Source organism: Psammomys obesus, unplaced genomic scaffold (genome assembly GCF_907164565.1).
Source record: "Psammomys obesus unplaced genomic scaffold, mPsaObe1.curated_primary_1811, whole genome shotgun sequence".
Lineage (NCBI taxonomy): Eukaryota > Metazoa > Chordata > Mammalia > Rodentia > Muridae > Psammomys > Psammomys obesus.
This window is the reverse complement of record NW_026593191.1, coordinates 1-23,416: the sequence shown is the minus strand read 5'-3', so window position 1 is coordinate 23,416 and position 23,416 is coordinate 1. Positions and strand designations below refer to the sequence as shown.

Here is a 23,416-nt window from a genome sequence, read left to right as displayed (position 1 = left end):
TGCTTTCTCTGCCTCTCGGTTGGCCAATGTGGGAGGAGCCCCCCCCCCATCGCCATGCCTGTCCCATCATGATGGACTGAGATACTCTGAAACTGTGAGCCAGAATAAGCCTTCCCCAGCTCATGCTGCTTCTGATAGGTATTGTGTCATGTGAGTAGGAAAACAGTTTCCATTCCTCTCTGACCGTTGGTATGGGTTCAATAGTGTCCATCTGAAAAGATCTGAACCTAGATTTCATAATGCACCCACTGGGGGGTTTAGGGCAGGTAGCCGGACTTTTGGCTCCTTTATTGAGTTCTTTTTCCTACCTCCCTACACCCCCACTCCAGGACTAGGTAGAAGAGAAAGAAGGTTAAAGGGGAAAGACAGCATTGATGTTGTTAGACTACTTCCTGCTGATTAGGGGTGTAGAGCTCCTTGGGGCTGAATGTAAAGTATCTTCAGCTGGCAGAACCATGTCCCTTCGAGAACATTCGGCAAATCATAGTCAGCTGCTGTGGACAGTCTGAAATAGCCCCATATCCCACACCTGGGATTTAAGCAAAAAAAAAATATTCCCATAACATTTCTTTTCTTTTTTCTTTTTTGTTTGTTTGTTTGTTTGTTTGTTTGTTTAATTCTCACTGCAAAGACAAGTAAATCTTTATGAGTTCCAGGACATCCTGGTCTACATAGAGAACTTCAGGATAGCCTGGTCTGTATAGTGAGTTCCTGGACAGCCAGAGCTACATAAAGAGAGACCTCGTCTCAATGAATAAAATAAACAAATTATCGAGTCTTGCTTGCGGCACTTCTGTACGTGAACAGAGACTAGAGCGTTGTAGTTGGTTAGAGTCATTAGGGTGGGCGTTGCTCCCGTAAGCTGATGTCCTTTATATGAGGACACAGAGACAGAGCAGCACAGAAGGAATGATGTGGACACTATAAGAGCTTTCCTATAATCACTCCAAAACAAAGCTGGTAAGTCACCTTTCAGGTGACCGAGGTGAGCCCCTCCTGTGTCAGGAGATACGTGTTCAGTGGGTTGCATGCCAGGGAAGAGACATCTCTGGGTGGTTCCTGAGTAACGTCCTCAGGTGAAGCCCATTCAACAAACGAGTATTAGTACTGAGTACTAGTACATGACCTTGGCCTAGGACCCTATCAATAAGAACTTGTGTCCCACTAAAAATTGTCAGTCTCACTCTTGAGGCCAGGCATGATAGCATAATCTATCCCAGAACTCAGGAGGCAGAAACAAGCAGATTTCTGTGAGTTCCAGACCAGCCTGGTCTACATAGAGACAGCAAAGGCTGCGTAGCGAGAGCCTGTCTAAAACAAAAACACGACCGTCTCTTGAAGTGTAGACCTAGATAAATGCCAGCTTCCAGAGAAGAGGAATGCTCAGCCAGCCTGTCACTCCCCAGAGGAAACTTTCATCCTGTCAAGTGGTCATGTTCTTGTTTGAGCTTGTTTTCCTGCATGGTTGACCACAGGGTTGCTGAGAGCCAGGTGGCCCAGCAGCTGCCTTTCTTCTGCAGAGCTTGGTGGAGAGTTGAGTGACCGGCAGGATGGCGTCTCTTGGGCCGTGCGGGCTTCATGTCTGTGTCACTCTGTGCGGTTGCCAAGCACCAGGCACTTTCTGCGGCGTTCCACGCTGCAAGCAGCGGTTTACAATTGCAGCCTTGCAAGGACACCGCAGGGGAGTTGTGGACACCATCCCATCTTGTGTATCTCTTCTGACCATGCCAGGATTTCAGATGAAATGTTCTGACCTCCTGTGGTAAGGGCTGTTATCTCTCTCCACTCAAAATGCTGTAACAGAAGACTGTAGATGGGGTAGCTTTGACACAGTAATTATTTCTTCCTTAATTATGGAGGCTGGAAAATTAAGGCTCTAGCAGACTAAATCTGCTAGAGATGAGAACAAATGTCTCTTCACCCCAGGTAAAGCACCGGTGACAGATTAAAGAAGGAGATCCACCCAAATCTCTCAGTTGACTAGGGTTGCTTATGAATGTGGAATGGGGTTACTTACAGGGTGACTCAAAGGCAGCTTGCATCACCAAAAAAAGTCCATCCCAGCAGAACTGATGGCACTCTCAAGCTACATTGTTGGAGCTCCACGAATGGCTTGCTATCAGCTCCATTAGCAGAAAAGGTTCCTCTCTGGCAACAATTGTTTCTGTTTACAGAATCTTACAACTTTATGAATTACTTGAGCCCTGTAAGTTCCTTGAGTTTCCTGAGTTGTACATGTTGCTTAGACTGCTCTTCTCCCTCCAAGAGGAAATGTTTCAATTCAGAGGAAATGGCTATACAGGAGCTACCGAGAGAGGTCTAGTCCCTGGCTCCATGATGGTACCTTCTTGTCATCACAGCAGGAAGGACCCAGGAGCTCTCCATAGTCACTTGCCTACTTCCAGTGGTTGAGTCTCATCAAAGAATGGGGTGGGGAGAGGAGGTGTGCATAGTGGTTTGAGCACCTGGGCCCAGGGATGGGGGCAGGGGGATCGGTATTGGATAGGTTGCTGAGCAGGCCTGAGTTTCAGGTTGCCCATCTGTTTGTATCTAGTAGCAGTGGCTAAACCTTGGGAAGTTCTGAAAAGCTGAGTGCCCAGACCCTGCCCAAGGCCACTTCTAGCCATGCTCTGACCTTGACCTTACACTGCCTGCACTTCTTCCCCAGAGGTCTCTGTCATGTTCCTGAGATCAGGCTGAGGCTCGAGGGCGGTGGTTCTCAACCTTCCTAATGCTATGACCCTTCAGCACAGTCCTTCCTGTTGTGATAACCCCCAACCATAAAATTCTTTTTGCTGCTACCTTATAACTGTAATTTTGATACTGTTACGAATCGTAATGTAAATATCTGTGTTTTCTGAGGGTCTTAGGTGACCCCTGTGAAAGGATCATTTGACATCACCCAAACAGACTGTGACCTTTAACACCCCCTGCAAGGGGCTGTTACCCACAGGTTGAGAACTGCTATTCCAGAAGATGTTCTGGCTTCTGGTTCCTACAGGACATTGTGAGTTGTAACTGGGCGACTCCAGTCTTTGCCTCTGTCCCCAAGTGACTCTCTTTGTATCCTCCCATCTGTCTCTTTCAAGGACACTTGTCATTGGACCTAGGGCCCATCCATTTAATCCAGGATGATCTCATCTAAAGATCCTTAGCTTAATTACAACTGCAAAGACCGTAGTTTGCAGTCACACCATACCCATATTTCCCAGGGGCAAAGGCATGCACTTAGCATATCCTTTGGGAAATCACCAGGCCACTGCATAAAATTTTCAGTGTATTGGGCTCCAGCAGTCAAGAAGTTGAGGTAGGAGAATTGCTTGCAGTTCAAGGCCAGCCTGGGCTACAGAGTAAAACCTTGTCTAAATAAATAAATAAGTCAAAAAATGACAGCTTCTTGGTCACACCAAAGTAAAGCATCATGTCCTTTTATAAAAAGCTAAAAACCCAGCTGGGCAGTGGTGGTTCACGCCCATAACCCCAGCAGGGGCAGGCAGATCACTCTGAGTTGGAGGCCAGCCTGGTCTACAGAACTCATTTCAGGACAGCCAGGGCTGCACAGGGAAACGCTGTCTTGAAAACAAATAGATAACAATAGGGATGGGGAAGAGAAGGAAAAGAAAAGGAAGAGGTTTATAAATGTCACTTTAAGCTTAGAGCCAGGGATGTAGTTCATTTGTAACGTAGCAGAATGAGGGCCTGTTTTTCATCCCTAAAACTGGGGGCAAAGTTATAATCAAATTTAAAAGTTAGCTGGTGGCACACCTTTAATTCTAGCACTAGAGACAAGTGGATCCCTGAGTTGGAGGCCAGCCTGGTCTACAAAGAGAGCTCCGGGACAGCCAAAGCTGTTCCATGGAGAAACCCTGAATTGAAAAGCCAAAAAAAAAAAAAAAAAAAAAAAGTGAGAAACCGCTGTGTAATTACACACATGTGCACATACATGCAGACACACTCTGTTAATTTTTAATTGAAAAACAAGGAATGTATCTGAAAACTAACTCTTCTTCCAAAGGAAAAAATGGCTGCAAGAAAGTCCAGCTGACAGAACAATTTAGAGCCTTGGGCTCAGATATGAACGTGAGCATAGAAAGAAAGTTATCTAAAGAGTTTGGGCCCTGGCAAGTGGGGGGAACCGGTAAGGGGGGAGAGTGGCGAAGGGAAGTTCCCAATGTCCGAGCTGATTCAAGTAACACCTGATGGCTCACGTGGGCACAAGCACACACGTACACATGCCTACACATGTGTTCATGCACGTGCAAACATATGTACACACACACACACACACACACACACACCTTTTCACCTTTTCTTGGGCCATTGCTATCCAGACACGGATTAAAGGCGTCTTTCCGTAAGCTTTCCTCCCATACCTGCCTCCGGCACTTAAAATGCAAGCCTCTAATTATAGGCTGCACCTACGAGATGAAATTATCAGCTGGAGACGCAACACCAGTCTTTGGGGTGGGGGTAGGGGGACGTGCTGTTCCCATACAAAGCCTGATTGTTAATTGCTTCTCCTGCTCTGAGCGATGGAAAAGAAATAGCCGTTTGCCGTTTAATTTTAAAAGTAAATGTGGCAGAAAGAACACCAGGCTGTCGTGAAGGACCTGTGGTCTGCAGGTGAAATATCTGATTTTTCTCAAGCCTCGGTGTCTTTCGCTAGCAAATTGAGGATGAGAAACCAAATTTTCGCCATCCACGTAGAAAGTCTATTCTGGGGTTGACAAGATGGCCCAACAGTACCTGCTGCCTAGCCTGATGACCTGAGTTTGATCTCCAGAACCCACTTCGGGGAAGGAAAGAACTGACTCCTGTGTTTTCCTCTGACTTCCACGCATGAACCACAGCACACGCGTGTGCATGCACACACACTCTACACACGTAAATAAAATTTAAATGTAGATTCCTACAACATTCACAAAACTTCCCTTCTGACTCTGGTGAAGACGGCAGACTAGCCTCTTCCCACAATTTTACTTCACAGCAGCCTGGTATTTAAAATGTCTGTGGAGCCCCCTAGAACCATACCTTGAGACCGGAAAAACGGCTCAGCGCATAAAGAGTTTGCCATGCAAGTCTGAAGAACTGAGTTCAAATCCCCAGAACCCACACATCACCAGGGACAATGGTTTGAATCTGTGCCACACCTTGGTTGAAGCATCTCTGTAGTTTTAGCTATGTAAACATAGCTCATCCTAAACTTTTTTCTTTTTATGTTTGTCGTTTTTTTTTTGGGGGGGGGTGTTTTTGTTTTGCTTTGCTTTGTTTTTTGGTTTATTGAGACAAGTTTCCTCTGTATAGCCTTGGCTGCTGTCCTTGACTTGTATAGACCAGGATGGCCTTGAACTCACAGAGATCCAACACTCGCTGAGTGTTGGGATTACAGGCATGTGACACTCCGCCTGGCAATTAATTGATTTTTTTTTTCTCAAGATGGGGTTTCTCTGGGTAGCCCTGGCCATCCCAGACCAGGCTGGCCTCAAATTCACAGAGATCTGCCTGCCTCTGCCTCCTAAGTGCTAGGGTTAAAGGCCTGAACTGAATTTTCAGGAAAGCCCTGCATTCTCCAAATAAATACCTTTCATATCACCATGTCTGGTGTAATGCTTGAGGATTGTGATTCTGGAATGGACGTCCCTGGTGTGGCAGAACTGTGGCTATGAGACCCCTCCATGCTTCATGGGGTCCACAGTGTTGCGGGCATAACCAAACTGATATGTGGTTACCACAACTCCTGGGCTACACACAACAGGGTCCTGAAGGAAAAAAAAAAAAAAAAAGAAAGAAAAGCAGAAACAGGCAGGAAAAAAGGGCCAGTAGCTAGGGAGAAGGAGGTTTAGGGAGAAGGAGGTGTATCGTCTGTCATGTGAGCTGGCCTTTTACCCATTCTGGACATTTCATATAGGTCACTTTGTAGGGTTTTTCTTTTGTTTTGGTTTGGTTTTTTTGAGACAGAGTTTGAGGTAGCCCGGGCTGCCCTCAGACTCAATAAGTAGCTGAGATGATCTTGAACCCCTGATCCTCCTGCCTCCACCTGCCAAGAGCTGAGATTACAGGCCTGTGCTGTCCCGGGGCTCTGAAGTTTTAATGTGCCCATTCGCTTGGTGTGCCTTTTCTAGGATCCTAAACACTTCAGGTCCGAGAAGACAGGCCGGGGGCAGCTCCGAGAAGGCTGGCGAGATAACCATCAGCCCATCATGTGCTCCTACAAGCTGGTGACCGTCAAGTTCGAGGTATGGGGCCTGCAGACCCGAGTGGAACAGTTTGTGCACAAGGTGAGTGACTGGCCCAGTTCTGGGGATGTGGACACAGTCACTACTGTCGTCACTGCGATATCTGCCCAACACCCCAGTGCTGAACTGGCACCAAGGGCCCAGTTCTAGAAAATACTGTTTAAGGTGAAAATGCACTTTCTCTATGCCCTGCGTAGCAGTTTTCTGTATCACCTGCCACTCTGTGGCCTCCGAGTCTACCGCATTGAGTGTATTTGGGAAGTGGGATTCACAGAATGTACAGCTTGCTTTGCCAATCAGGCTAATCTATCTTAGCCTTTAGGCGAGGGCATTTGGCAAGAACCGGGAAGGCTTATCTCCAGGCACAGCTCCTGGGGGTAATTCTCCCTTGGAAGAACTTTTGCATACATAGGCACCAAAAGCAGAAGAGGCCCTGAGGGTCAGAAAAAGAGATCCTAGTAGGTCCGTTAGGAGGTACACCTCAGCACTTCTGCTCATCTCCGGGTTCCCTTGCTGGAGAATGAGAAACAGGCTGCAGCGCAGATTTAACCGGGTACTCGCTTTGGAAAACAGGCTTAACTCTGGGGCAGGAACTAACTTGATGATGGCACAAGTTTTCCCAAGGTCTCAAATGTGACTCTTTTCCACGTGACTCTAAATTAATGGCACATGGGCTGCCTAGCAATGCCCTTTGTTACTGCTTTCACTTACGTCAGGATAAATAATCAGGCTGGTGAAATGGCTCAGTGGTGAGGGGCTCTTGCCGCCCAGCCTGACGACCTGAGTTCAATCCCCAGGACCTACATGATAGAGGAGAGAAACGACTCCCACAGGTTCTCCTCTGACCTCCACACGTGTTGAGGCTTATGTGGTCCTGTGCACACAGCAATAAATAAATGTTATAATTCTTTTTAATTTATTTTTATTCTATGTTCCTTGGTGGTTAACCTGCATGTATGTCTGTGTGAGGGTGTCGGAAGCCCCGGAACTGGAGTTACAGACAGGTTTGAGCTGCCATGTGGGTGCTGGGAATTGAACCTGGGTCCTCTGGAAGAGCAGCCAGCGCTCTCAACTGTTGAGCCGTCTCTCCAACCCAAATGTTATAAATTCTTAAACAGCTGGGCTGTGGTGGCCCATGCCTTCAATTCTAGCACTTGGGAGGCAAAGGCAGGTGGATCTCTGAGTTCAGGGCCAGCCTGATCTATCTCTAGGCAGGGACACTTGGTCTCGTCCACAGAGAAAGTTCCAGGGCAGCCAGGGCTACACAGAGAAACCCTGTCTCAAAAAACCAAAAAGAAGAAGGAGGAGAAGGAAGAGGAGGAAGAGGGAAAAACTCCAAAGGGTTTTTCCCCCCTCTGTAGTCTGAGTTTTTCTTACTTACCTGGACCTGACTGCAGGCCATGTCCCCTTGACAATAGCAAGATGGAGGGTGGTTTTCATGTTTTGAGATGGAAAGATCTTACCACACTGCTGAGGCTGGCCCCAGGCTCCTTCTGCCTCAGTCTGCCCGGTAGCTGGGATTTACAGGTGTGCCTCTTGCATCTGGCCAGGAGTTTTATTCTTGAAGTTAGAACTGGAATGGACAGCATACCCCCTCACCCTTGGGCACCCAGGGTGGCGGAAAGTGCAAGGTCTGTGGAGGCCCTGAGGGCATTGCAGTTTTCCTCTTACATGAAAAGCATGGAGTTCTCTGCTGGGTTCACACATCCCACCAGCCAGGAGAGGGAACGTGGACAGTGGGCGGACAAGTCAAGGTCAGAGGCAGCCCCAGTTGTGTTTGTGTTGCTGGGATAAAACATCCTGGGAAGGACACCTGCAGGAGAGAAGGTTTGTTTGGGGATGTCACGGCCGCAGTCATGAGCTGAGGGAGATAAATGCACAGGAGACTATTGTCGGCTCACTTCCTCTATCCACACACGGTTCAGAACTTAAACCTAAGGAATGATGCCACCCACGGTGGGCAGTTCTCCCACCACAGCAACAAAGCAGTCAGAACTCCCTCGCACTGGGCATGGGGGTGTACAGCTTTAATTACAGCACTTGGAAGGCAAAGGCAGGCAAGATCCCTGTGGGTTCAAGCCCACCCTACAATGTCTACATAGCACACTGCAGGCCAGCTGGGGCTACATAGTGAGACTCCGCCTCAACAGAAAGAAAAAGAGAAATTCTTCACTGGCATGTCCGGAGGTCAACCTGATCTGGGTAACTCCTCATTACGGCTCCCCTCCCTCCCTGGCAAGTCTAGTCTGTGTCAAGTTGACGCTTACCTTACAAGCCACCATCACAGGGACCTTGTTTTCTCTTTGTGTCCCGGCCTTAGTTACTGAGCAAGAAGACAAATCACACAGTGAACAGGCTGCAGCCTAAATTCCGTATCTGCATCGTCCTCTCCTTCATATTTACATTCGCTCCCCGTCTCTCCCTCTCTCTCTCATTCTCCCCCCTTTGCTTTTGTTCTTTTTTTTTTTTTAAGATTAGATTTATGTATATGAGTTTTTGCCTGCATGTGTGTTTGTGTGCCACACAAGCGTGCCTGGTGTCCACCGAGGTCAGAAGAGGGAATTTGGATCCTGAGACTAGAGCTGCCATGTGAGTGCTGGGAGTCAAGGACAGCTCCAAAGCAAGAGCAACAGGTGCCCTCAACAGCTCTCCAGCTCCTGTTTTCACTCTTTTGAAGCAGGGTCTCATGCAGTCCAGGCTGGCCTCAAACTCGCTTTTGTAGCCGAGGCTGGCCTCCGGTGCTGGAATTACAAGTGTCTGTCAGCACACTTGCCTTCCTTCCTCCTGTGGTAGACTTCCTCCCCCCAAATGATCTCCTCTAACTAAAGAATTATTGTGTAGCCCTGCATCTCATTTTCTCTCGCAGAACATGTTCAAGTTGCCCAGAGTTCATTTCATTTATTTCCTTGACAATGACTTTAGCTGGTTCTGAGAACCTGTCCCATTTAGAACACCTGTGAGAGTGACGCTTTGGCCATACGTGTTCCACTCCCTTGCCCAAACTAAATGAAGTGTTACACCCCCCGCCCAAAGCACCTGTTCCACTCATGACGGAGTGTTTACAGGCGCTGAAAAAAAAATGGGGCGGGGGGGGCTCTCTCTAAACACCTTTGTTTGTCCAAAATCTATTCATAGCGGGGGGGGGGTGGTACTCCAAAGCTAGACATTAACACATTATTGAAGCCCTGTTGCCAGCCCCAGCTGTGTTGTGCTGAATATGATAGGGTAAATTTATGGATGCCTCGATGCTGTTCTTTTGATTTCCATGCATTTGACACAGTCGGCACTCAAGTGTGGATGGCTGTATGGTATTCTTAGATTCATTACATGTCTCCACTCGCAAGTCATAAAAGGACCTCGACAAATACCCAGAGGCCTCGAGGAATAAACACTTCATTAGAAATGCTTCCCTTGTTTCTGAAAATCCACCCGATTAAAACCCTTTGCTTATCGGAACACACTTCAGCCTTCCATGAGAGGTTTTTTACAATCACTGGATTTGTTGGGCAAGAAGAAAGGAAGGAACGCCGCAGCCAGTCTGTGAGTCTCCAAGAAATGTCTTAGGCGATATTTGTGGGCTGAGGAGGTGGCTCGTGAGGTGCCGTGCTTGCTGCTCAAGCAGCAGGGCCTTAAGGTTGGATCTCCAGCACCCACGTGAAAGCTAGGAAATGCATACAGATGTGTAATAACACCCGCACTGGGGCAGACGAGGCCAGGGGTCCACCGGAGTCTTATTGTCAGCCAGTCTAGCCAGCTGGTGAGGTCCAGGTCCAATGAGAGACCCTGCCTCAAAAAAATGAGATGAGGCCTGGCAAGACGGTTTCATGGGTAAGGAACTTACCACCAAGCCTGCTGATGTGAGTTCAGTCCCCATATTGGGGAAGGAGACAACCGACTTCTGTCGGATGTTCTCCAGTTATCACACGTGTGCCATCACACACACACAATTATTATAAAAAGGTTTAAAGAAAGGAGATAGCAATAAAAGACTGTATCCAACATCAGCTTCACTACCCTTCACATGCACACACGCCAGAATGTCCGCTCACACACGGCCTATGTGTGCTGACTGAAAAGGTGTCCCATAAAGTAAAAGCCCCTAAGTTGTCTTACATGTGCCCACAAACTTCTTTAGCCTTCTGTCCCCATTCCTCCGTTGCAGGGTGTACAGGTCTGAGAACCTAAACTCGGACGGCACATTCCTATTAGCCCAGCTCTGGAGATTCTGAAGGTTTGCTGAGCAGTCAGCCTAGGGGAGGAGGGGGGATGGTGAGCTTCAAGCTCCCAGCTTACTAAGAGACCCTGTCTCAAGGCAGCAGGTGAGAGAGGAAGACCCTTGGTGTGTGACCTCCGCACAGGGACACACGTCTGCCTGCACACTGCACGCACCGTACACACAAACATACAGCAGATGCTTCCCTGTTCACAGGATCTTGGCAGCCATTAGTTTCTCATTTCTTGTGTACGAATGTGCTAGCACCGCAGGCTCCCAGACACGGGTGGGGTGTTTGTTCCTTTCTTTTGGTAAGCGGTGGGTTTTGTTCGTTGGCTTGTTTTGGTTCGGTTTTTGTTTTCGAGACAGGGTTTCTCTGTGTAGCCCTGGCTGCCCTAGACTAACTTGGTAGACCAGGCTGACCACAAACTCACAGTGATCCACCTGCCTCTGCCTCCCAGGGTGCTGGGATTACAGCCGTGCGCCACGGTACCCGGCTAAGCGGTGTTTATTTATTATTATAGCCTGTGAGTGTGCCACAGCATGGAGCTCAGAGTGTCAGTGTACACAGCAGGCCTCGGTACCAGCTGAGCTGGCTCGCCAGCCCCAGGGCTTGCTCTCCATGTGCCCTCTGTGAACGAGTGGCTCCCTCTTCCCTGTGAGTCAGGCGGAAGGTGTGTACAAACCAAGAGTAGCTTCTGGACACACACTCAGCAATAAACCACACCGACCCTGCTGGGCCAATCCTCTTGATGTTTAACTGGTGCAGAGTACCTTTCCTTTGAAGGAGGGTATGTCTTGATGGAAATGAACACTTTCCTGAGTAGCAAAGATCACAGTCTCAGTGGCTTTTCTGTTGCTGTGAAAAGACGTCATCACGAAGGCACCTTACAGGAGAAGGCATTTGACTGGGGGCTCGCTTAAGATTAGACTCAGAAGGTTAGTTAATCTGTGATCATCACGGCAAGGAGCATGGCAGCAGGAAGGTCAACATGACACTAGAGTGGTAGCCGGGCTTACATCTAATCGGCAGGTTGGGGGCAGAAGGAGAGCTAGCTGCAATGGCGTGCGTCTTTGAAACTTCAAAGCCCACCCATGGATTCACCTCCTCTAACAAGGACACACCTCCCAATCCTTAACAAACATTCCCACCAATGGGGGAACCAAGTATTCAAGCCTATGAGCCTATGGGGGTCATTATCATTGATCCGTCCCAATCACTTAACATCTTCTTGTCTCTGATGGAATGTCCGCTGCACCCGCATCCCAAGCTTGGGATGTCTACAGGAAAATGTGCTGGGGGATGTCAGTACACTTGGTTCCATTTGGAATTGAGCAGTGAATGTATGTGGCCAAAGCATCATTCTTACAGAGAGACGCAAGATAAGTAAATATCCTTATAGTCTTGATTTCCATATGATAAAAAGAAAAACCATGGTGAACTGTTATTGAAAGACCTACAGGCACTCATCTGTGTATGTATGGGATGCGTGCACTTGCCCATGCATGCTCTTCTGAAGGTCAGAGGTCAACATCCTAACTGTGTCTCCCTCTCTTTCCCTCTCTCTCCCACCCTCTTTCTCTCTCTCCAGCTTTTTAGTTCTTCTCCTCAATTATTTTACTACATTTTGTTTATTTATTCAGTGGGTAAGGAGGACATTTGAATGCAGTGGCACACACGGAGGTCAGAGGACAACTTTCAGGAATCTAATCTGTTCCCTCCCCCTACCGTATCTACCAGTTGAGACCCAGATACTGAACTCAGGCAGCCCTGGCAGAAGTCACCTTTACCCTCTGACTTGCCTCACTGACCCCAGCTTATGTTTTGAGACGGGCCCTCTCACTAAGCTTGGGCCTCACCAACAGGCCAGTCTGCCTGGCCAGGGAGCACCTCGGGAACCCTAACTTCCACTCTCCACAGCACTGGGCTCATGGGCATACATAACACATCTAACTTTTACGTGAGTGCTCAAGACCCAAATCCAAGTCCTCGCGCTTACACAGCCAGCACTTTACCCACTGAGCTGTCTCCCCAGCCCTTCGACCACCAGACGGCCTAGACGGCCTAGACGGCCTAGATCGAGCCTGGCGTTCTTTCAACCTCCTCCTTTTACTCTTCAGGTGGTCCGAGACATCTTGCTGATTGGACACAGGCAGGCCTTCGCGTGGGTTGACGAGTGGTATGGTAAGTCGGATGGCCCAAAATAACTTGGAGAACAGTTTCGTAACACATTGACTTGGGACTTGGCTTTTCTAGTACACCCAGCTTCAAGTGTCACCCAGAAGGACAGCAACAAAGGGCGGGTCACCGCTTCCTGCCTTGGAAATAACTCTGTCTGGTGAGCCCAATAAAGATGTAATTATAGGAGCCTGGTCTGAAATAGCCGCGGAACTATTGACCAAGTAGGACCTTGGTGTGCTTGCTGCTCTTCTAGGGGACACACAAGGCCCCATTGTTCTCCGTGGGATGGATTTCAGACCCATCCTAATTTATCCCAAACTTCAGCACTACCTGAAGCACCTTATTCAGGAAGGGCCCCTTGATGCAGGGAACACTTGAAATGGTCCCTCATCAGATACACACAAGTCCTCTGAGATGTCAAGGACAGATGGAAGGGTAGGTGCCTGGGTAGCCTTAATTGAAAGTATTGCTCTGGCTTTTGGGGTTGTTTTGCTTTTGGTTTGGTTTGGGGTTTTTGTTATTAATGTCCTTTGAAGAAGATTTTCGACAAGTTCTGCACATTGTCAGTAAATGAAAACAAGGTTTGCTTGCTACCATGATGGATGGACCACCCTCCCCGAACGCTCCACGCTGCAGTTGTACGGACCTGAGTCCTCTGCCTTCCCCGAATCAGTCATCAGGTGGCTTGTGTCCTTGGCTATAAATAGAAGCGAGCACGCCCAACCAGTGACTTGGGATAGAGCCCACTGTGTGTGTCTGTTGTCCTAAGCCACTTTATTTGTCCTGGGTGTAACCCAGATTGTGTATCGGGTCTTTTCCACTCCTACTCCACCCGTGCCCTTGGTTTCCACAGCAACAGCTGACCCCCTCCTCTACCCTATCTTAAAGTGAAAGGCTGCACTGGACAGAATGGGGGAGGGTCATTGATGCCACCAGCTGCTTCTCCTCGAAGCTCTCAAAGGCATGGTCCTCGGGACTATAGACTCGGTTTGTTTAGTTTTATGTTTCCATTTTCCTGGGCCTGCACCTGCTGAAGAATAAGTGCATCTTCCTGGTTTGTCCAAATGTCCATCCCCAGTTAGATCCCCAGCCAAAGGATGTGTGACATGCTCTGCGCTGCCAGGAAGACTCTCCAAGACCTGTCTTTAATGAGACAGGGCAGTAGAGTATCCTGGGATTGTTTCCTCCGGTCCTTAATTTTTTCTGGGTGCTTTTATTTTGTTGATTTGTTTTCGTTTACCGCAAAGCAACACTACCCACACACACACATACTCACAAATACACACTAAAACAAAAAAAAAAAAAAAAGAAAGAAAAAAAAAGTTGACTATCTGTCCTCTTTTGACTTACACTTCTCAGAACTCATGGCTTCCTCGTTGCCAGCTCCTCACAAATATCACAGGGATAGTCAAAGAGTAACAGGGCCTGCACTGATCAGAAGTTTAACCGAAGGACAGGCAGCCGGAGGACCCACACTCTGCCATCTGGATGACCAGGAGGCAAAGCTCTCAGCTAGGGTTCTCAAACATCAGAATGCTCCTGAGGACTTTTCAGAAAAGAGCATTTCAAAGGAGGGCTGGACTCTGCCTGAGGAGGCAAAACACGGCAAGCCTGCCCTTCAAAAAAAGAGGGTTTGGGGCCAGCGACATGTCTCAGTGATTAAAGGCATTTGCTGCCAAACCTGTTGACCTGAGTTCCATGCCCAGAGCCCATGTTAAAGGTAAAAGGAGAGAACAGACTCCACAAAGATCTCTGTTGATACCTACCCAAATACCATGATACATGTATCATGCAAACATGGACAATAATAATTTTGTCTAATTTAGAAAAAGAGGTTGACAACCAGCATAGAGGAAAAACCAAAATGAGAGTGGAATATGGACGAGGGGCCCTGACTCTTCCATCTCAGCTAAGCCTGCAGCAGGGAAGTGATGACTTAGGGGCATTTAATTAAGAGTGGGAGGCTTGCCTGGCATGCGCAAGGTTCCTTTAGAATTCTCAGATTATTACAAGAGCCTGAAGCTAGAATAAGGTATTAGATGAAACTCAGGCGCTCCAGCCCAAAGGTCTTCAAGAATTCCTATTTACCTAGGATGAGTTGGGGAGGCAGTTAACAGCTCAAGTCGTGTATTGATCACAAAATCCTCTTTGTGTCTACGTTGTGGTTGGAAGGCATGGGCTTTGGTGGATGTGGACCATCGGGGGCGCCTGGTGGTCCACCCAGAGTCGTCTCCACCCCCTGTGTCCACAGTAACAGTCCCAACCAAAACAAGCAGCCTTTCCCAGGCAGCAAGGGTCTGAGAACCGCGCCATCCATTTGGTGTAAACTCCTGCTGAGCCGCTGGCCTGGAACACAGCGGCTCCTTCATTACCTGACGCAGACTCGCAGGAAATTAAATGAATAGAAGCAGGCCCTGCCACAGAACGTCTCCTCAGCCACTTACTGATTCAAGGCCATTCGAGGAACTGTGGGTCTTTCAGATAGCTGGGCGTGTGGCGACCACGGCAAAGTCCAAACCAGGATAACCCTTTGGCAAGGGTACCTGGGGTTAGCTTCTTCCCTCTGGTCATGTCAGTGAGGCCCTCATTAGCAAACATGGACGAGATCCCACGTAAGGCGGCCTCCTCTGGAGCCACCGAGCCTCAGCCTCTGCATCCTCTGGGTGTTTGTGAGAGATGAGCCCCCTAGCCCTCTGTGGCTCCAGAAGCCTTCCAGCCTGGTCCTGAGTGGTTGGCTCGCAGCCCGGGATGTAAGGCAGATTGGCTTACAAGGACGGCTTAAATAATTCATTCCAAATAGATTAGACTAGAAGAATTATAGGTGTCTTCGGGGACAGCAGCTAAGCTCTGGTGCCCTATAAGAATTAAAAGAAGAGATAAGTAACTCCCCTCCCCCTGCCTCCCCCCCCAACACACACACACACCTCTTTAAGTGGATGTGTTAGAAAAGGGTCCCCCTTCTGGGCAGACTCAGTGGGCGCCATAGTCTTGCTTTGCTCCTCAGCAGCATGCTTGGGCCGTGCATACTCCAGGACAGCCCTGGCTGCCTCTCTCTCTCTCAAACTAGACTCCTCATCTCCAGTGCCCAATTATGAATGGAGAAAAGACACTGTCAACGTGGTGATCTTTCCTCACCCAAGGGTTTATTTCCGCCTCTCGCCCGAGTTCCAGCATTCTTGGAAGTCACGAAACTATTTCCCTAAGCAGATTTCATTCTGCTCGTGTTCGCTGTAAAGTAGCAGCGTGTCCGTGCTGGAGGAGTTGAGTTTGCTTTCCAAAGCCCCGATTGGTCTTTATCCGTCAGCCTTGAGCCTCTCTGCATGACTAGAACACTAATCAGCCGAGCCACAACACATTTCGGGAGATGGGGCAAGAGGGGAGGTGGATAAAAATAGCCAGCCCAGCTTCACAAAAAAGCACGGATTTGCTTCTCAAATCTGACGGAATTTTCAGAGAGGCACATTGAAGATTGCCACAGGGGCCCTGTGACTGAGGGCCACCTCACAAATGTCTTTGAAAATCTGACTCTTCCCAAAAAAAAGTATGTGGGAGGTTGAGTTCTGGCTGGCAGATGAAACAGTCCTCTGAAGTGACTTAGAACTCAGCCAGGATCCCTAGGGAAGGCCTGGCAAGAGAGAAGCAAGCTCAGGTGTAGAAATGAGTACAAGCTGGGTGAGCTCACCACGTCAGCATCTTCCAGTAGCCCCAGGGTTTCCAGAATCAGACCCTGAGTGTGTGTGTGTCTCTGTGTGTGTGTTTGTGTGTCTGTGTCTGGGAAGAGAACTCGTAACTTCACATCACTTTCATTTTCAAAGGGGTCTTTAAACCTGTTTCCTGACCATATTCCAAAAAAGTGGGAATATTGGCACCGATCTATGGCTCCAGCACTTGGGAGGCAGAGGCAGGAGAATAGCCACAAGTCTGAGACCAGTTTGTACCACACAGGGAGTTCCAGGCCAGCAAAGGCTACATAGCAATAGCCTATCTCAATACAGAAGAAAACAGAAGCTGGAGAGATGGCTCAGAGGTTAAAAGCACTTGTTGCTCTCGAAGAGAACTGGGGTTCATTTCCACATGCTGGTTCACAACCACCCAGAACTCCAGACCCAGCGAATCTGATGCCTGCTTCTGATCTCTGCTTGCACCAAGCATATATGTGGTCCAGATATACGTGCAGGCAAAACATCCATACACATAAAATTAAGAAGAAAATCCAGGCCATGGTGGTGCACACCTTTAAGCCCAGCAATCGGAAGGCAGAGGCAGGCGGATCCCTGTGAGTTCGAGGCCAGCCTGGTCTACAGAGTTGGTTCAGGACAGCCAAGGCTACACAAAGAAACCCTGTCTCAGAAAACAAAAAGCAAAAAACAATTAAAGAAAAACAAAATCACAGCTATTGATTGCCGTTCTAGCTCTTAGTGACCTGAATGTTATAGGAAAGGCATGTCCCCAGCCTTAAGGATTGGCGATTCCAATTCAAAAAAAGTAGAAGCACATAAACTCCTGTAAAGCACCTGTGTTAAGTTATAATGGTTCTAATAAATTGCTTTTTTTTTTTTCTTTTAAGTCCTCACTAGACCTAATGGTACATGTGTACAATCCCTGATCACAGGAGGCTAAGACAAGACGAGGTTCTTGAATGCCAGGCCAGCCTGGGCTACGTAGTGAGTTCCAGGATAGCCTAGGATACATAATGAGACCCTGTCTCAAAAACGACAGTAATAACAAAGAGAATTTAAAACTGAATCTTCCCGGTGGGTGACTACCGGCTTGCTGGAGCCAGAAGTTGTCCACTCCAACTCATAATCTGGTCTCCAGAGACCCAACACTTGTTTCAACTTCGGTTTTGCCTCAGAATGACAAAACAGTGGTCTGTTTGGCCTGGAAGAGGGGAGAGGATGTAGGCCAAGTAAGCCAGAGCCACGTGCAAAATGCAGTTGAGACCGTTTGTGGGATGCCATACCTGGGGCTTCCTTGAATGAGCATCCATCAGTCTCTTACCCATGACTGTCTCCAGAGGTCATCGGACTAGTCAAAGAAGCTGTGAGGAATTAAAGACTTTTCTTCTATAATTCTATTTGGATTTATGTGTGGTGTGAAGCCTGTGTAAATGTCAGAGGACATCTTTCAGAAGTTAGTTCTCTTCTTTCACCATGGGGGTCCTGGGATTTGAATTCTGGTCACCAGATTTGGTGACAAGCAACTTTACCTACTGAGCTGTCTCACCTTGAATTCTTTTAATGTAACATAATCCTGGCACTATTTGAATAACAATAAAAGTAGTTTCAAAAACATTCTATTCTGTTCTATGCTGACATAAAGAAATATGTCAGCAGTTAAGAGTGCTTGCTGCTCTTACAGAGAACTGGAGTTCAGTTCCCAGCACTCATGTGAGGTAGCTCACAAACAACCAGAAACTTCTGGAACCTAAAGACTTCCAGTCTCCACAGGCACACACACAAACATGCTCATACATACATCCAGACACACAAACAAAACATATAAATAAAATTTTAAATTAAAAAAAAAAAACCTAAAGTGGGCCTGGGGCTTAGTTGGTACCTGCCTAGCATATGTGAAGCCCTGGGTTCAAACCAGAGTGCTACATAAACAGTAGTACACAGTGACTGTAATCCCAGCATTCAGTAGATGGAGGCAGGAGAATCAGGAGTTCAAGGACAGCCTCAGCTACCTACTAAGTTCAAGGCTGTCCTGTGCCAAAGTGAGACCCTGTCTCAAAAGTTTACGAAATGATAATGACAATACTGAGCACGGTGGCACACACCTGTGATCTCAGTCTTTGAAAGGCAGGAAGACCAGGAGTTCAAGGCCAGCCTATCTTAAAACAACGAAGAATAAAGATAATAGAAGACTCCAATAATTGAAGTCTGTTTTACTCTATCATGTTTAGCTAGTGACTGGGGAGAACCTCAGTTCACAGATTCCCTGGGAGCAGAGGAACTCCACCTCAGCACTGTCAGAGGAAAGGGCTTCAGCACCCACGGTCCCAGCCCTGAGGAGGCAGAGACAGGAGGGTCCTGGGGGCTCACTGGCTAGCCGATCTAGCCAAATCGGTGAGCTTCAGGTGCAGAGAGAGACTCTGTCTGGAGAAAGAAGGTAGAGGCGCTAGAACAATGGCTGCTCCTCCGGAAGACGCAGGTTCTATCTTCAGCCTCCACAGACACCTTCCAACCACCGATAGCCCTTGACCCGGGAGATCCAACGCTGTCTTTTGACCTCCGGGAGCACCGTGTGTGCCTGGGTCAGGCAAAGCACCCATGTACACAGAAACAACAACCACATAATAATAGAGATAGCGGAACACCACCAACCTCCACTTCCGGCCTCTGCATATAACTGCACATAGACACGCACGCCTAGCGCCGCGCCCTCGCACATGCGCGCACACAAAAGGAAAAAAAAAAATGATGGCCTTTCAAAAATCTGTAAGAAGTCGTCACCCAAGGCTTCCTTGCCTTCAGACTTTCTCTGAAAGCCGAGCAAGATGGCTCGGTGGGAAAGGCGTGTGCCCCCAGGCCTGGTAACCTGAGTTCAGTACCCAGGACTCATGTGGCAGAAAGGGAGAACAGACTGGCACAGGTTGTCCTCTGACCACACATGTGCACTATGAAGTTTGGCTGACCTCAGAGAGCATGTTTCTGGCAAGAGCTCTGAACCTAAATTGCTAGAAGTGACCGTGATCATGAAAAAATCGATCCGTAGCAAGGGTGAATTGTCTTCAGGAGCATGCTCTGTCACCAGGCACATGCAATTGAGTTTTCTAAAAAAAAAAAAGATTATGTGTGTGCATTCTGAGGCAATATCCATTGCAAAGAGAGCACAGTACGTTCGGCCAGATAACCCAAAGTGGAGGCTTTTCACCCAGTGAGCAGGTTCATAAATAACTCAGGCAGACCGGTAGACATGGTACCTCCTGTTTATAGGCTTTTCTGGTATGTGAAGATATTTTGAGATGTAGAGGGGTTTCCCTCAGTTGGTAGCTTACCTAGCACACAGCCCCAGCATCATCCAGCACTCGGGAGGTGGAGGCGGAAAGATCAGGGGTTGAAGGTCCTGCCAGGATACACACCTAGAGAGAAAGGGATCGGAAATAGATGCTTGCGGGGTTTTTGAATACATGGAGGACCTCTCCCACCAGGACGAAGTGTTCTGCCTGTTTGTTTGTTTGTTTTATGTTTTTGTTTTTGTCACACGGGACCACTAGTTCCTTGTTATCCTCAACTTTTAACTGTGAACAAGGCACCGGTCATCTTTGCCACTCAGCCCTCTCCAAAATAAGGCTCTCAAAGTCCAGAGTCCGCCTGTGTTAAGTCCCTCCCTTCACAACCAGCCAATCACAGCTAAGGAATGATTTCTGTGGCGATCCAGTAGAGAGAGACAGTAAGCTCCTTGCCTTCTCCGTGTTTGTTTTCCCAATTAAGTGGTTAATAGCATGTATACCAAGAAACTGTCTTCAAGTTCGATTGAACGGGGCCTCCTTGTATTCCTTTGTAGGTGTTTGTGTTTAAGCAATACTGATAATCAGGCCCTGAAATTGTGGGGTTTGGTCTTGTGGAATGTCTTATTATTGACTAAGGACCCCTCTGCCTGCACCCTAAAGCAGCACTCTCTTACTGCTTGCCAATAACCTGTTGAAAAGCAAGAGCATGTTCTCGCTTGACCGGCCTGCCGCTTAACCGTCTCAATACTTACATTGCTTGTGGACAGCATTTCCCATGGATGATCAGGGATGGGAAGGGCATCATGAGTTCAGTAAAACAGCCCAGGCCTAGATTTGGAGTCCCAGACCACACTGAATCAAATCATGAGTTCAGGCAGGTCTGCCATTCGGAAGCAAACAGAACCTCACATGACACCCAGATTGATGTAAAAAGACATCAGGCCACGTGATCTGGAAATACTTAAGGAAAAGCTAGCTGGGAATACCTACTGCCCATCCCCCAGTAAACCAGTCAGTGGCGGGGTGGGAGAGGGTGCTCTCCCCTTTTCTTTCTTCCTTCTTCCTTTCTTTCTTTCTTTCTTCCTTCCTTTCTTTCTTTCTTTCTCTCTCTCTCTCTCTCTCTCTCTCTCTCTCTTTCTTTCATGAAGTAAAATTCCACCAAGACAGGGATAAAAGGTTGCCAGACTGGGAGAATAGTTGATAAAATACATCAGAATGTCAAGAGAGTTGGGAGTGTGGAGAAAGACAAACAGGAATGTTTAAAGTGAGACCAATGAAATAGCAGTTTTATGCATGTCACTTGCTGAAAGAGGAGATTTCTTGCTTTTCTTTTTGTTTTTTGTTTTTTTTTCTCTTTTTTTGTTTTGTTTTCATTTTTATTTCGTTTTTGTCTTATGTGCATTGGCATTTTGCCTGCCTGTGTGCCTGTGTGAGGGTGTCAGATCCCCTGGAGCTGGATTGCAGACCGTAGTGAGCTGCCATGTGTGTGCTGGGAATTGAACTTGGGTCCTCTGGAAGAGCAGCCAGTGCGCTTTACTGCTGAGCCATCTCTCCAGACCCATTTTTATTTCTTTTTTCTTTTTTCTTTTTTCTTTTTTCTTTTTTTTTTTTTTTTTACAAGGCTTCTCTATATAGCTCAGGCTGGCCTTGAAGCCTTAATCCTCCTGCCTCAGCCTCCCAAGCGCTGATATTTCTCAACCTGGTCACTATGGACATTTGGAACTAGATCTTTGTTTGTTGAGAACTGGGGATCCTAGCACATGGAATGCCCTGCAGCGTCTCTGGTCTACCCCTCACTAGAGAGGTGCCACTAGAGTACCTGTCCACCATTGTCACAAACAGAAACTGTCACAAAGCCGTCCGCCTCTGAAAACTATCATGGATGAGAAGCTCATTATCCTGAGATACTGAAAAACTGTAGATTCCAGCCAAACGTGGTGTTGTGTGCCATTGTATTTATAGATCAATGTGGGCGGAATAGTGTCAGCCATCTCCAAGCTGTTAGACTAGACTCAAAGACCTGCCCTTTCTGGCCCCTTATATTCTATGCGAAGACACATCTGTGTGAGAATTGTAGTGACTGACTCTCTCACACACACACACGCACACGCACCAGGTCTGCCCTCCACAGCCTGTCTCCTACCAGAGCAATGAAAGTGTCCTTGCTGTTGTCAAATGCACTAACCTAAAGGTGCCCTAGATCTCTGGGAAGCTCTGCCTGAAGGTAAGTGTTAAACCGGAAACACCTGACCTCTCTGACCGCAAAAGGGATCTTCTAACAAAGCTTTAGGAGATCTCAGGCTACGCATAGCCCACTCGCTGGCACTTTCACCCACTTTCCAAGAATCACCCTTGAAACGATTTCCACTCTCAGCTTCCTTGCCCTCTCTCTGGCTGGTCTACCTAACTTTATGATTTATCCCATAAAGTTAGTCAGTCACCTGCTTTTTTTTTAAAGAAAATTTTTAAACCTACTGCTGAGCTACTATCCTCCCTAGAGTGTCCCCATTAAAGTTTGTATTTAATAACGGCAGCTGCCCACGTCTTGACTTCTTTCAGATATGACAATGGATGATGTTCGCGAATACGAGAAAAACATGCATGAACAAACCAACATAAAAGTTTGCAATCAGCACTCCTCCACTGTGGATGACATAGAGGGCCATGCACGGACCCGTGTATGTAGACTGTTCAAAGCGCGTTGCCCACCCGGTGGGGATCAGACACGGAAAACCACCCCGTCAGCCCTGAGAACTCGGGGTCCCCAGCCCTTCGTGAACCAGAGACTGTGGGTGAAGATGCCCCTGAGCCCCTGACTGGACTGTTGTCGGTCACCTGGGTCCTCCAGATCTTTCCATTCCTTTAAAGTGGCTTAACTTCGAGGCTAACTGGGTCATTAAGCCCAGGACACGGAGGGTGGAAAGATTTGGATGGCCTGCACCAATCAGGAAATAGCATAGGAGTGACAGTGGGGTCAGAGATCAAGCAGATCAATTGCCGAGCTTTTCAAGGCATGGGGGACACTTGTGTTCCATGGGGGCTTCGCTGAGGCCTGTTTTAGGTTTCTTAGGCTCTGAAAGGCTTTCTAGAACCCCTTCAGGCTGTTTTACTCAGTCAGTTCCTCTTGATTCAGGCTAATCTCAAGGCTAAGTTGCAGTCTGTGCGCGCACACACACGTGCCAAGTGGTGGAGGGGTGATGAGCTGGGATTGAGGGGTGTTGCATAGGACACCTGGCTTGGGACTTAGCGAAGGCCTTAGGGAGCCTGGGTTCTTGACAGCCTTGGGTTACTGAGAGCTGACTATGTGGTATAGACCAGAATTTAAATACAGTTATCCCTCAGCTAGTGATGCCAATGAAGAGGTGGCAGAGAGGAAGAAGAGCTAACCTTTATGTGCGTCTCAGCCAGAGCCACGCTCTCTCTGGGAACAGCTTGAGCCCTTGTGTCTGCCAAGCCCAGGCCCTGGAAGGTTTACGGGATGCTTGAAAAATCAATGCAGTTATTACATGGCTGTTGCTTTTGTTTTGGTTTTTGGTTATTTTGTTTTTGTTTTTTGGTTTGTTTGGTTTTTTTTTTGTCATTGTTTTGTTTTTAAGAAATAAGAATCTTGGGTCTAGAGAGACGGCTCAGCAGTTCAGAAAGCTTGCTGCTCTTGCAGAGGACACAAGTTCAGTGCCAAGCGCCCATGTCTATTGGCTCACAACTGCCTGTAACTCTGGGTCCAGGGGGTATCCAGTGCCCTCTTGTGTCCTCAGCAGGCAATACATGCACATGTACACACACACACACACACACACACACACACACACACACACACACACACA

The 23,416-nt window shown here is 47.9% G+C and overlaps 1 protein-coding gene across 1 annotated transcript; it reads left to right on the top strand.

The window, feature by feature from the left end:
• Positions 1 to 1,550: 1,550 nt before the first annotated feature.
• Positions 1,551 to 22,270, top strand: LOC129683535 (cytoplasmic phosphatidylinositol transfer protein 1-like; the record flags this gene model as incomplete). Its single annotated transcript, XM_055616248.1, has 4 exons — positions 1,551 to 1,709; positions 6,123 to 6,278; positions 12,571 to 12,634; positions 22,152 to 22,270. Coding segments are annotated over exons 1-4 (498 nt in total), but the record flags the coding sequence as incomplete, so codon positions are not given.
• Between the last annotated feature and the right edge of the window lie 1,146 nt (positions 22,271 to 23,416).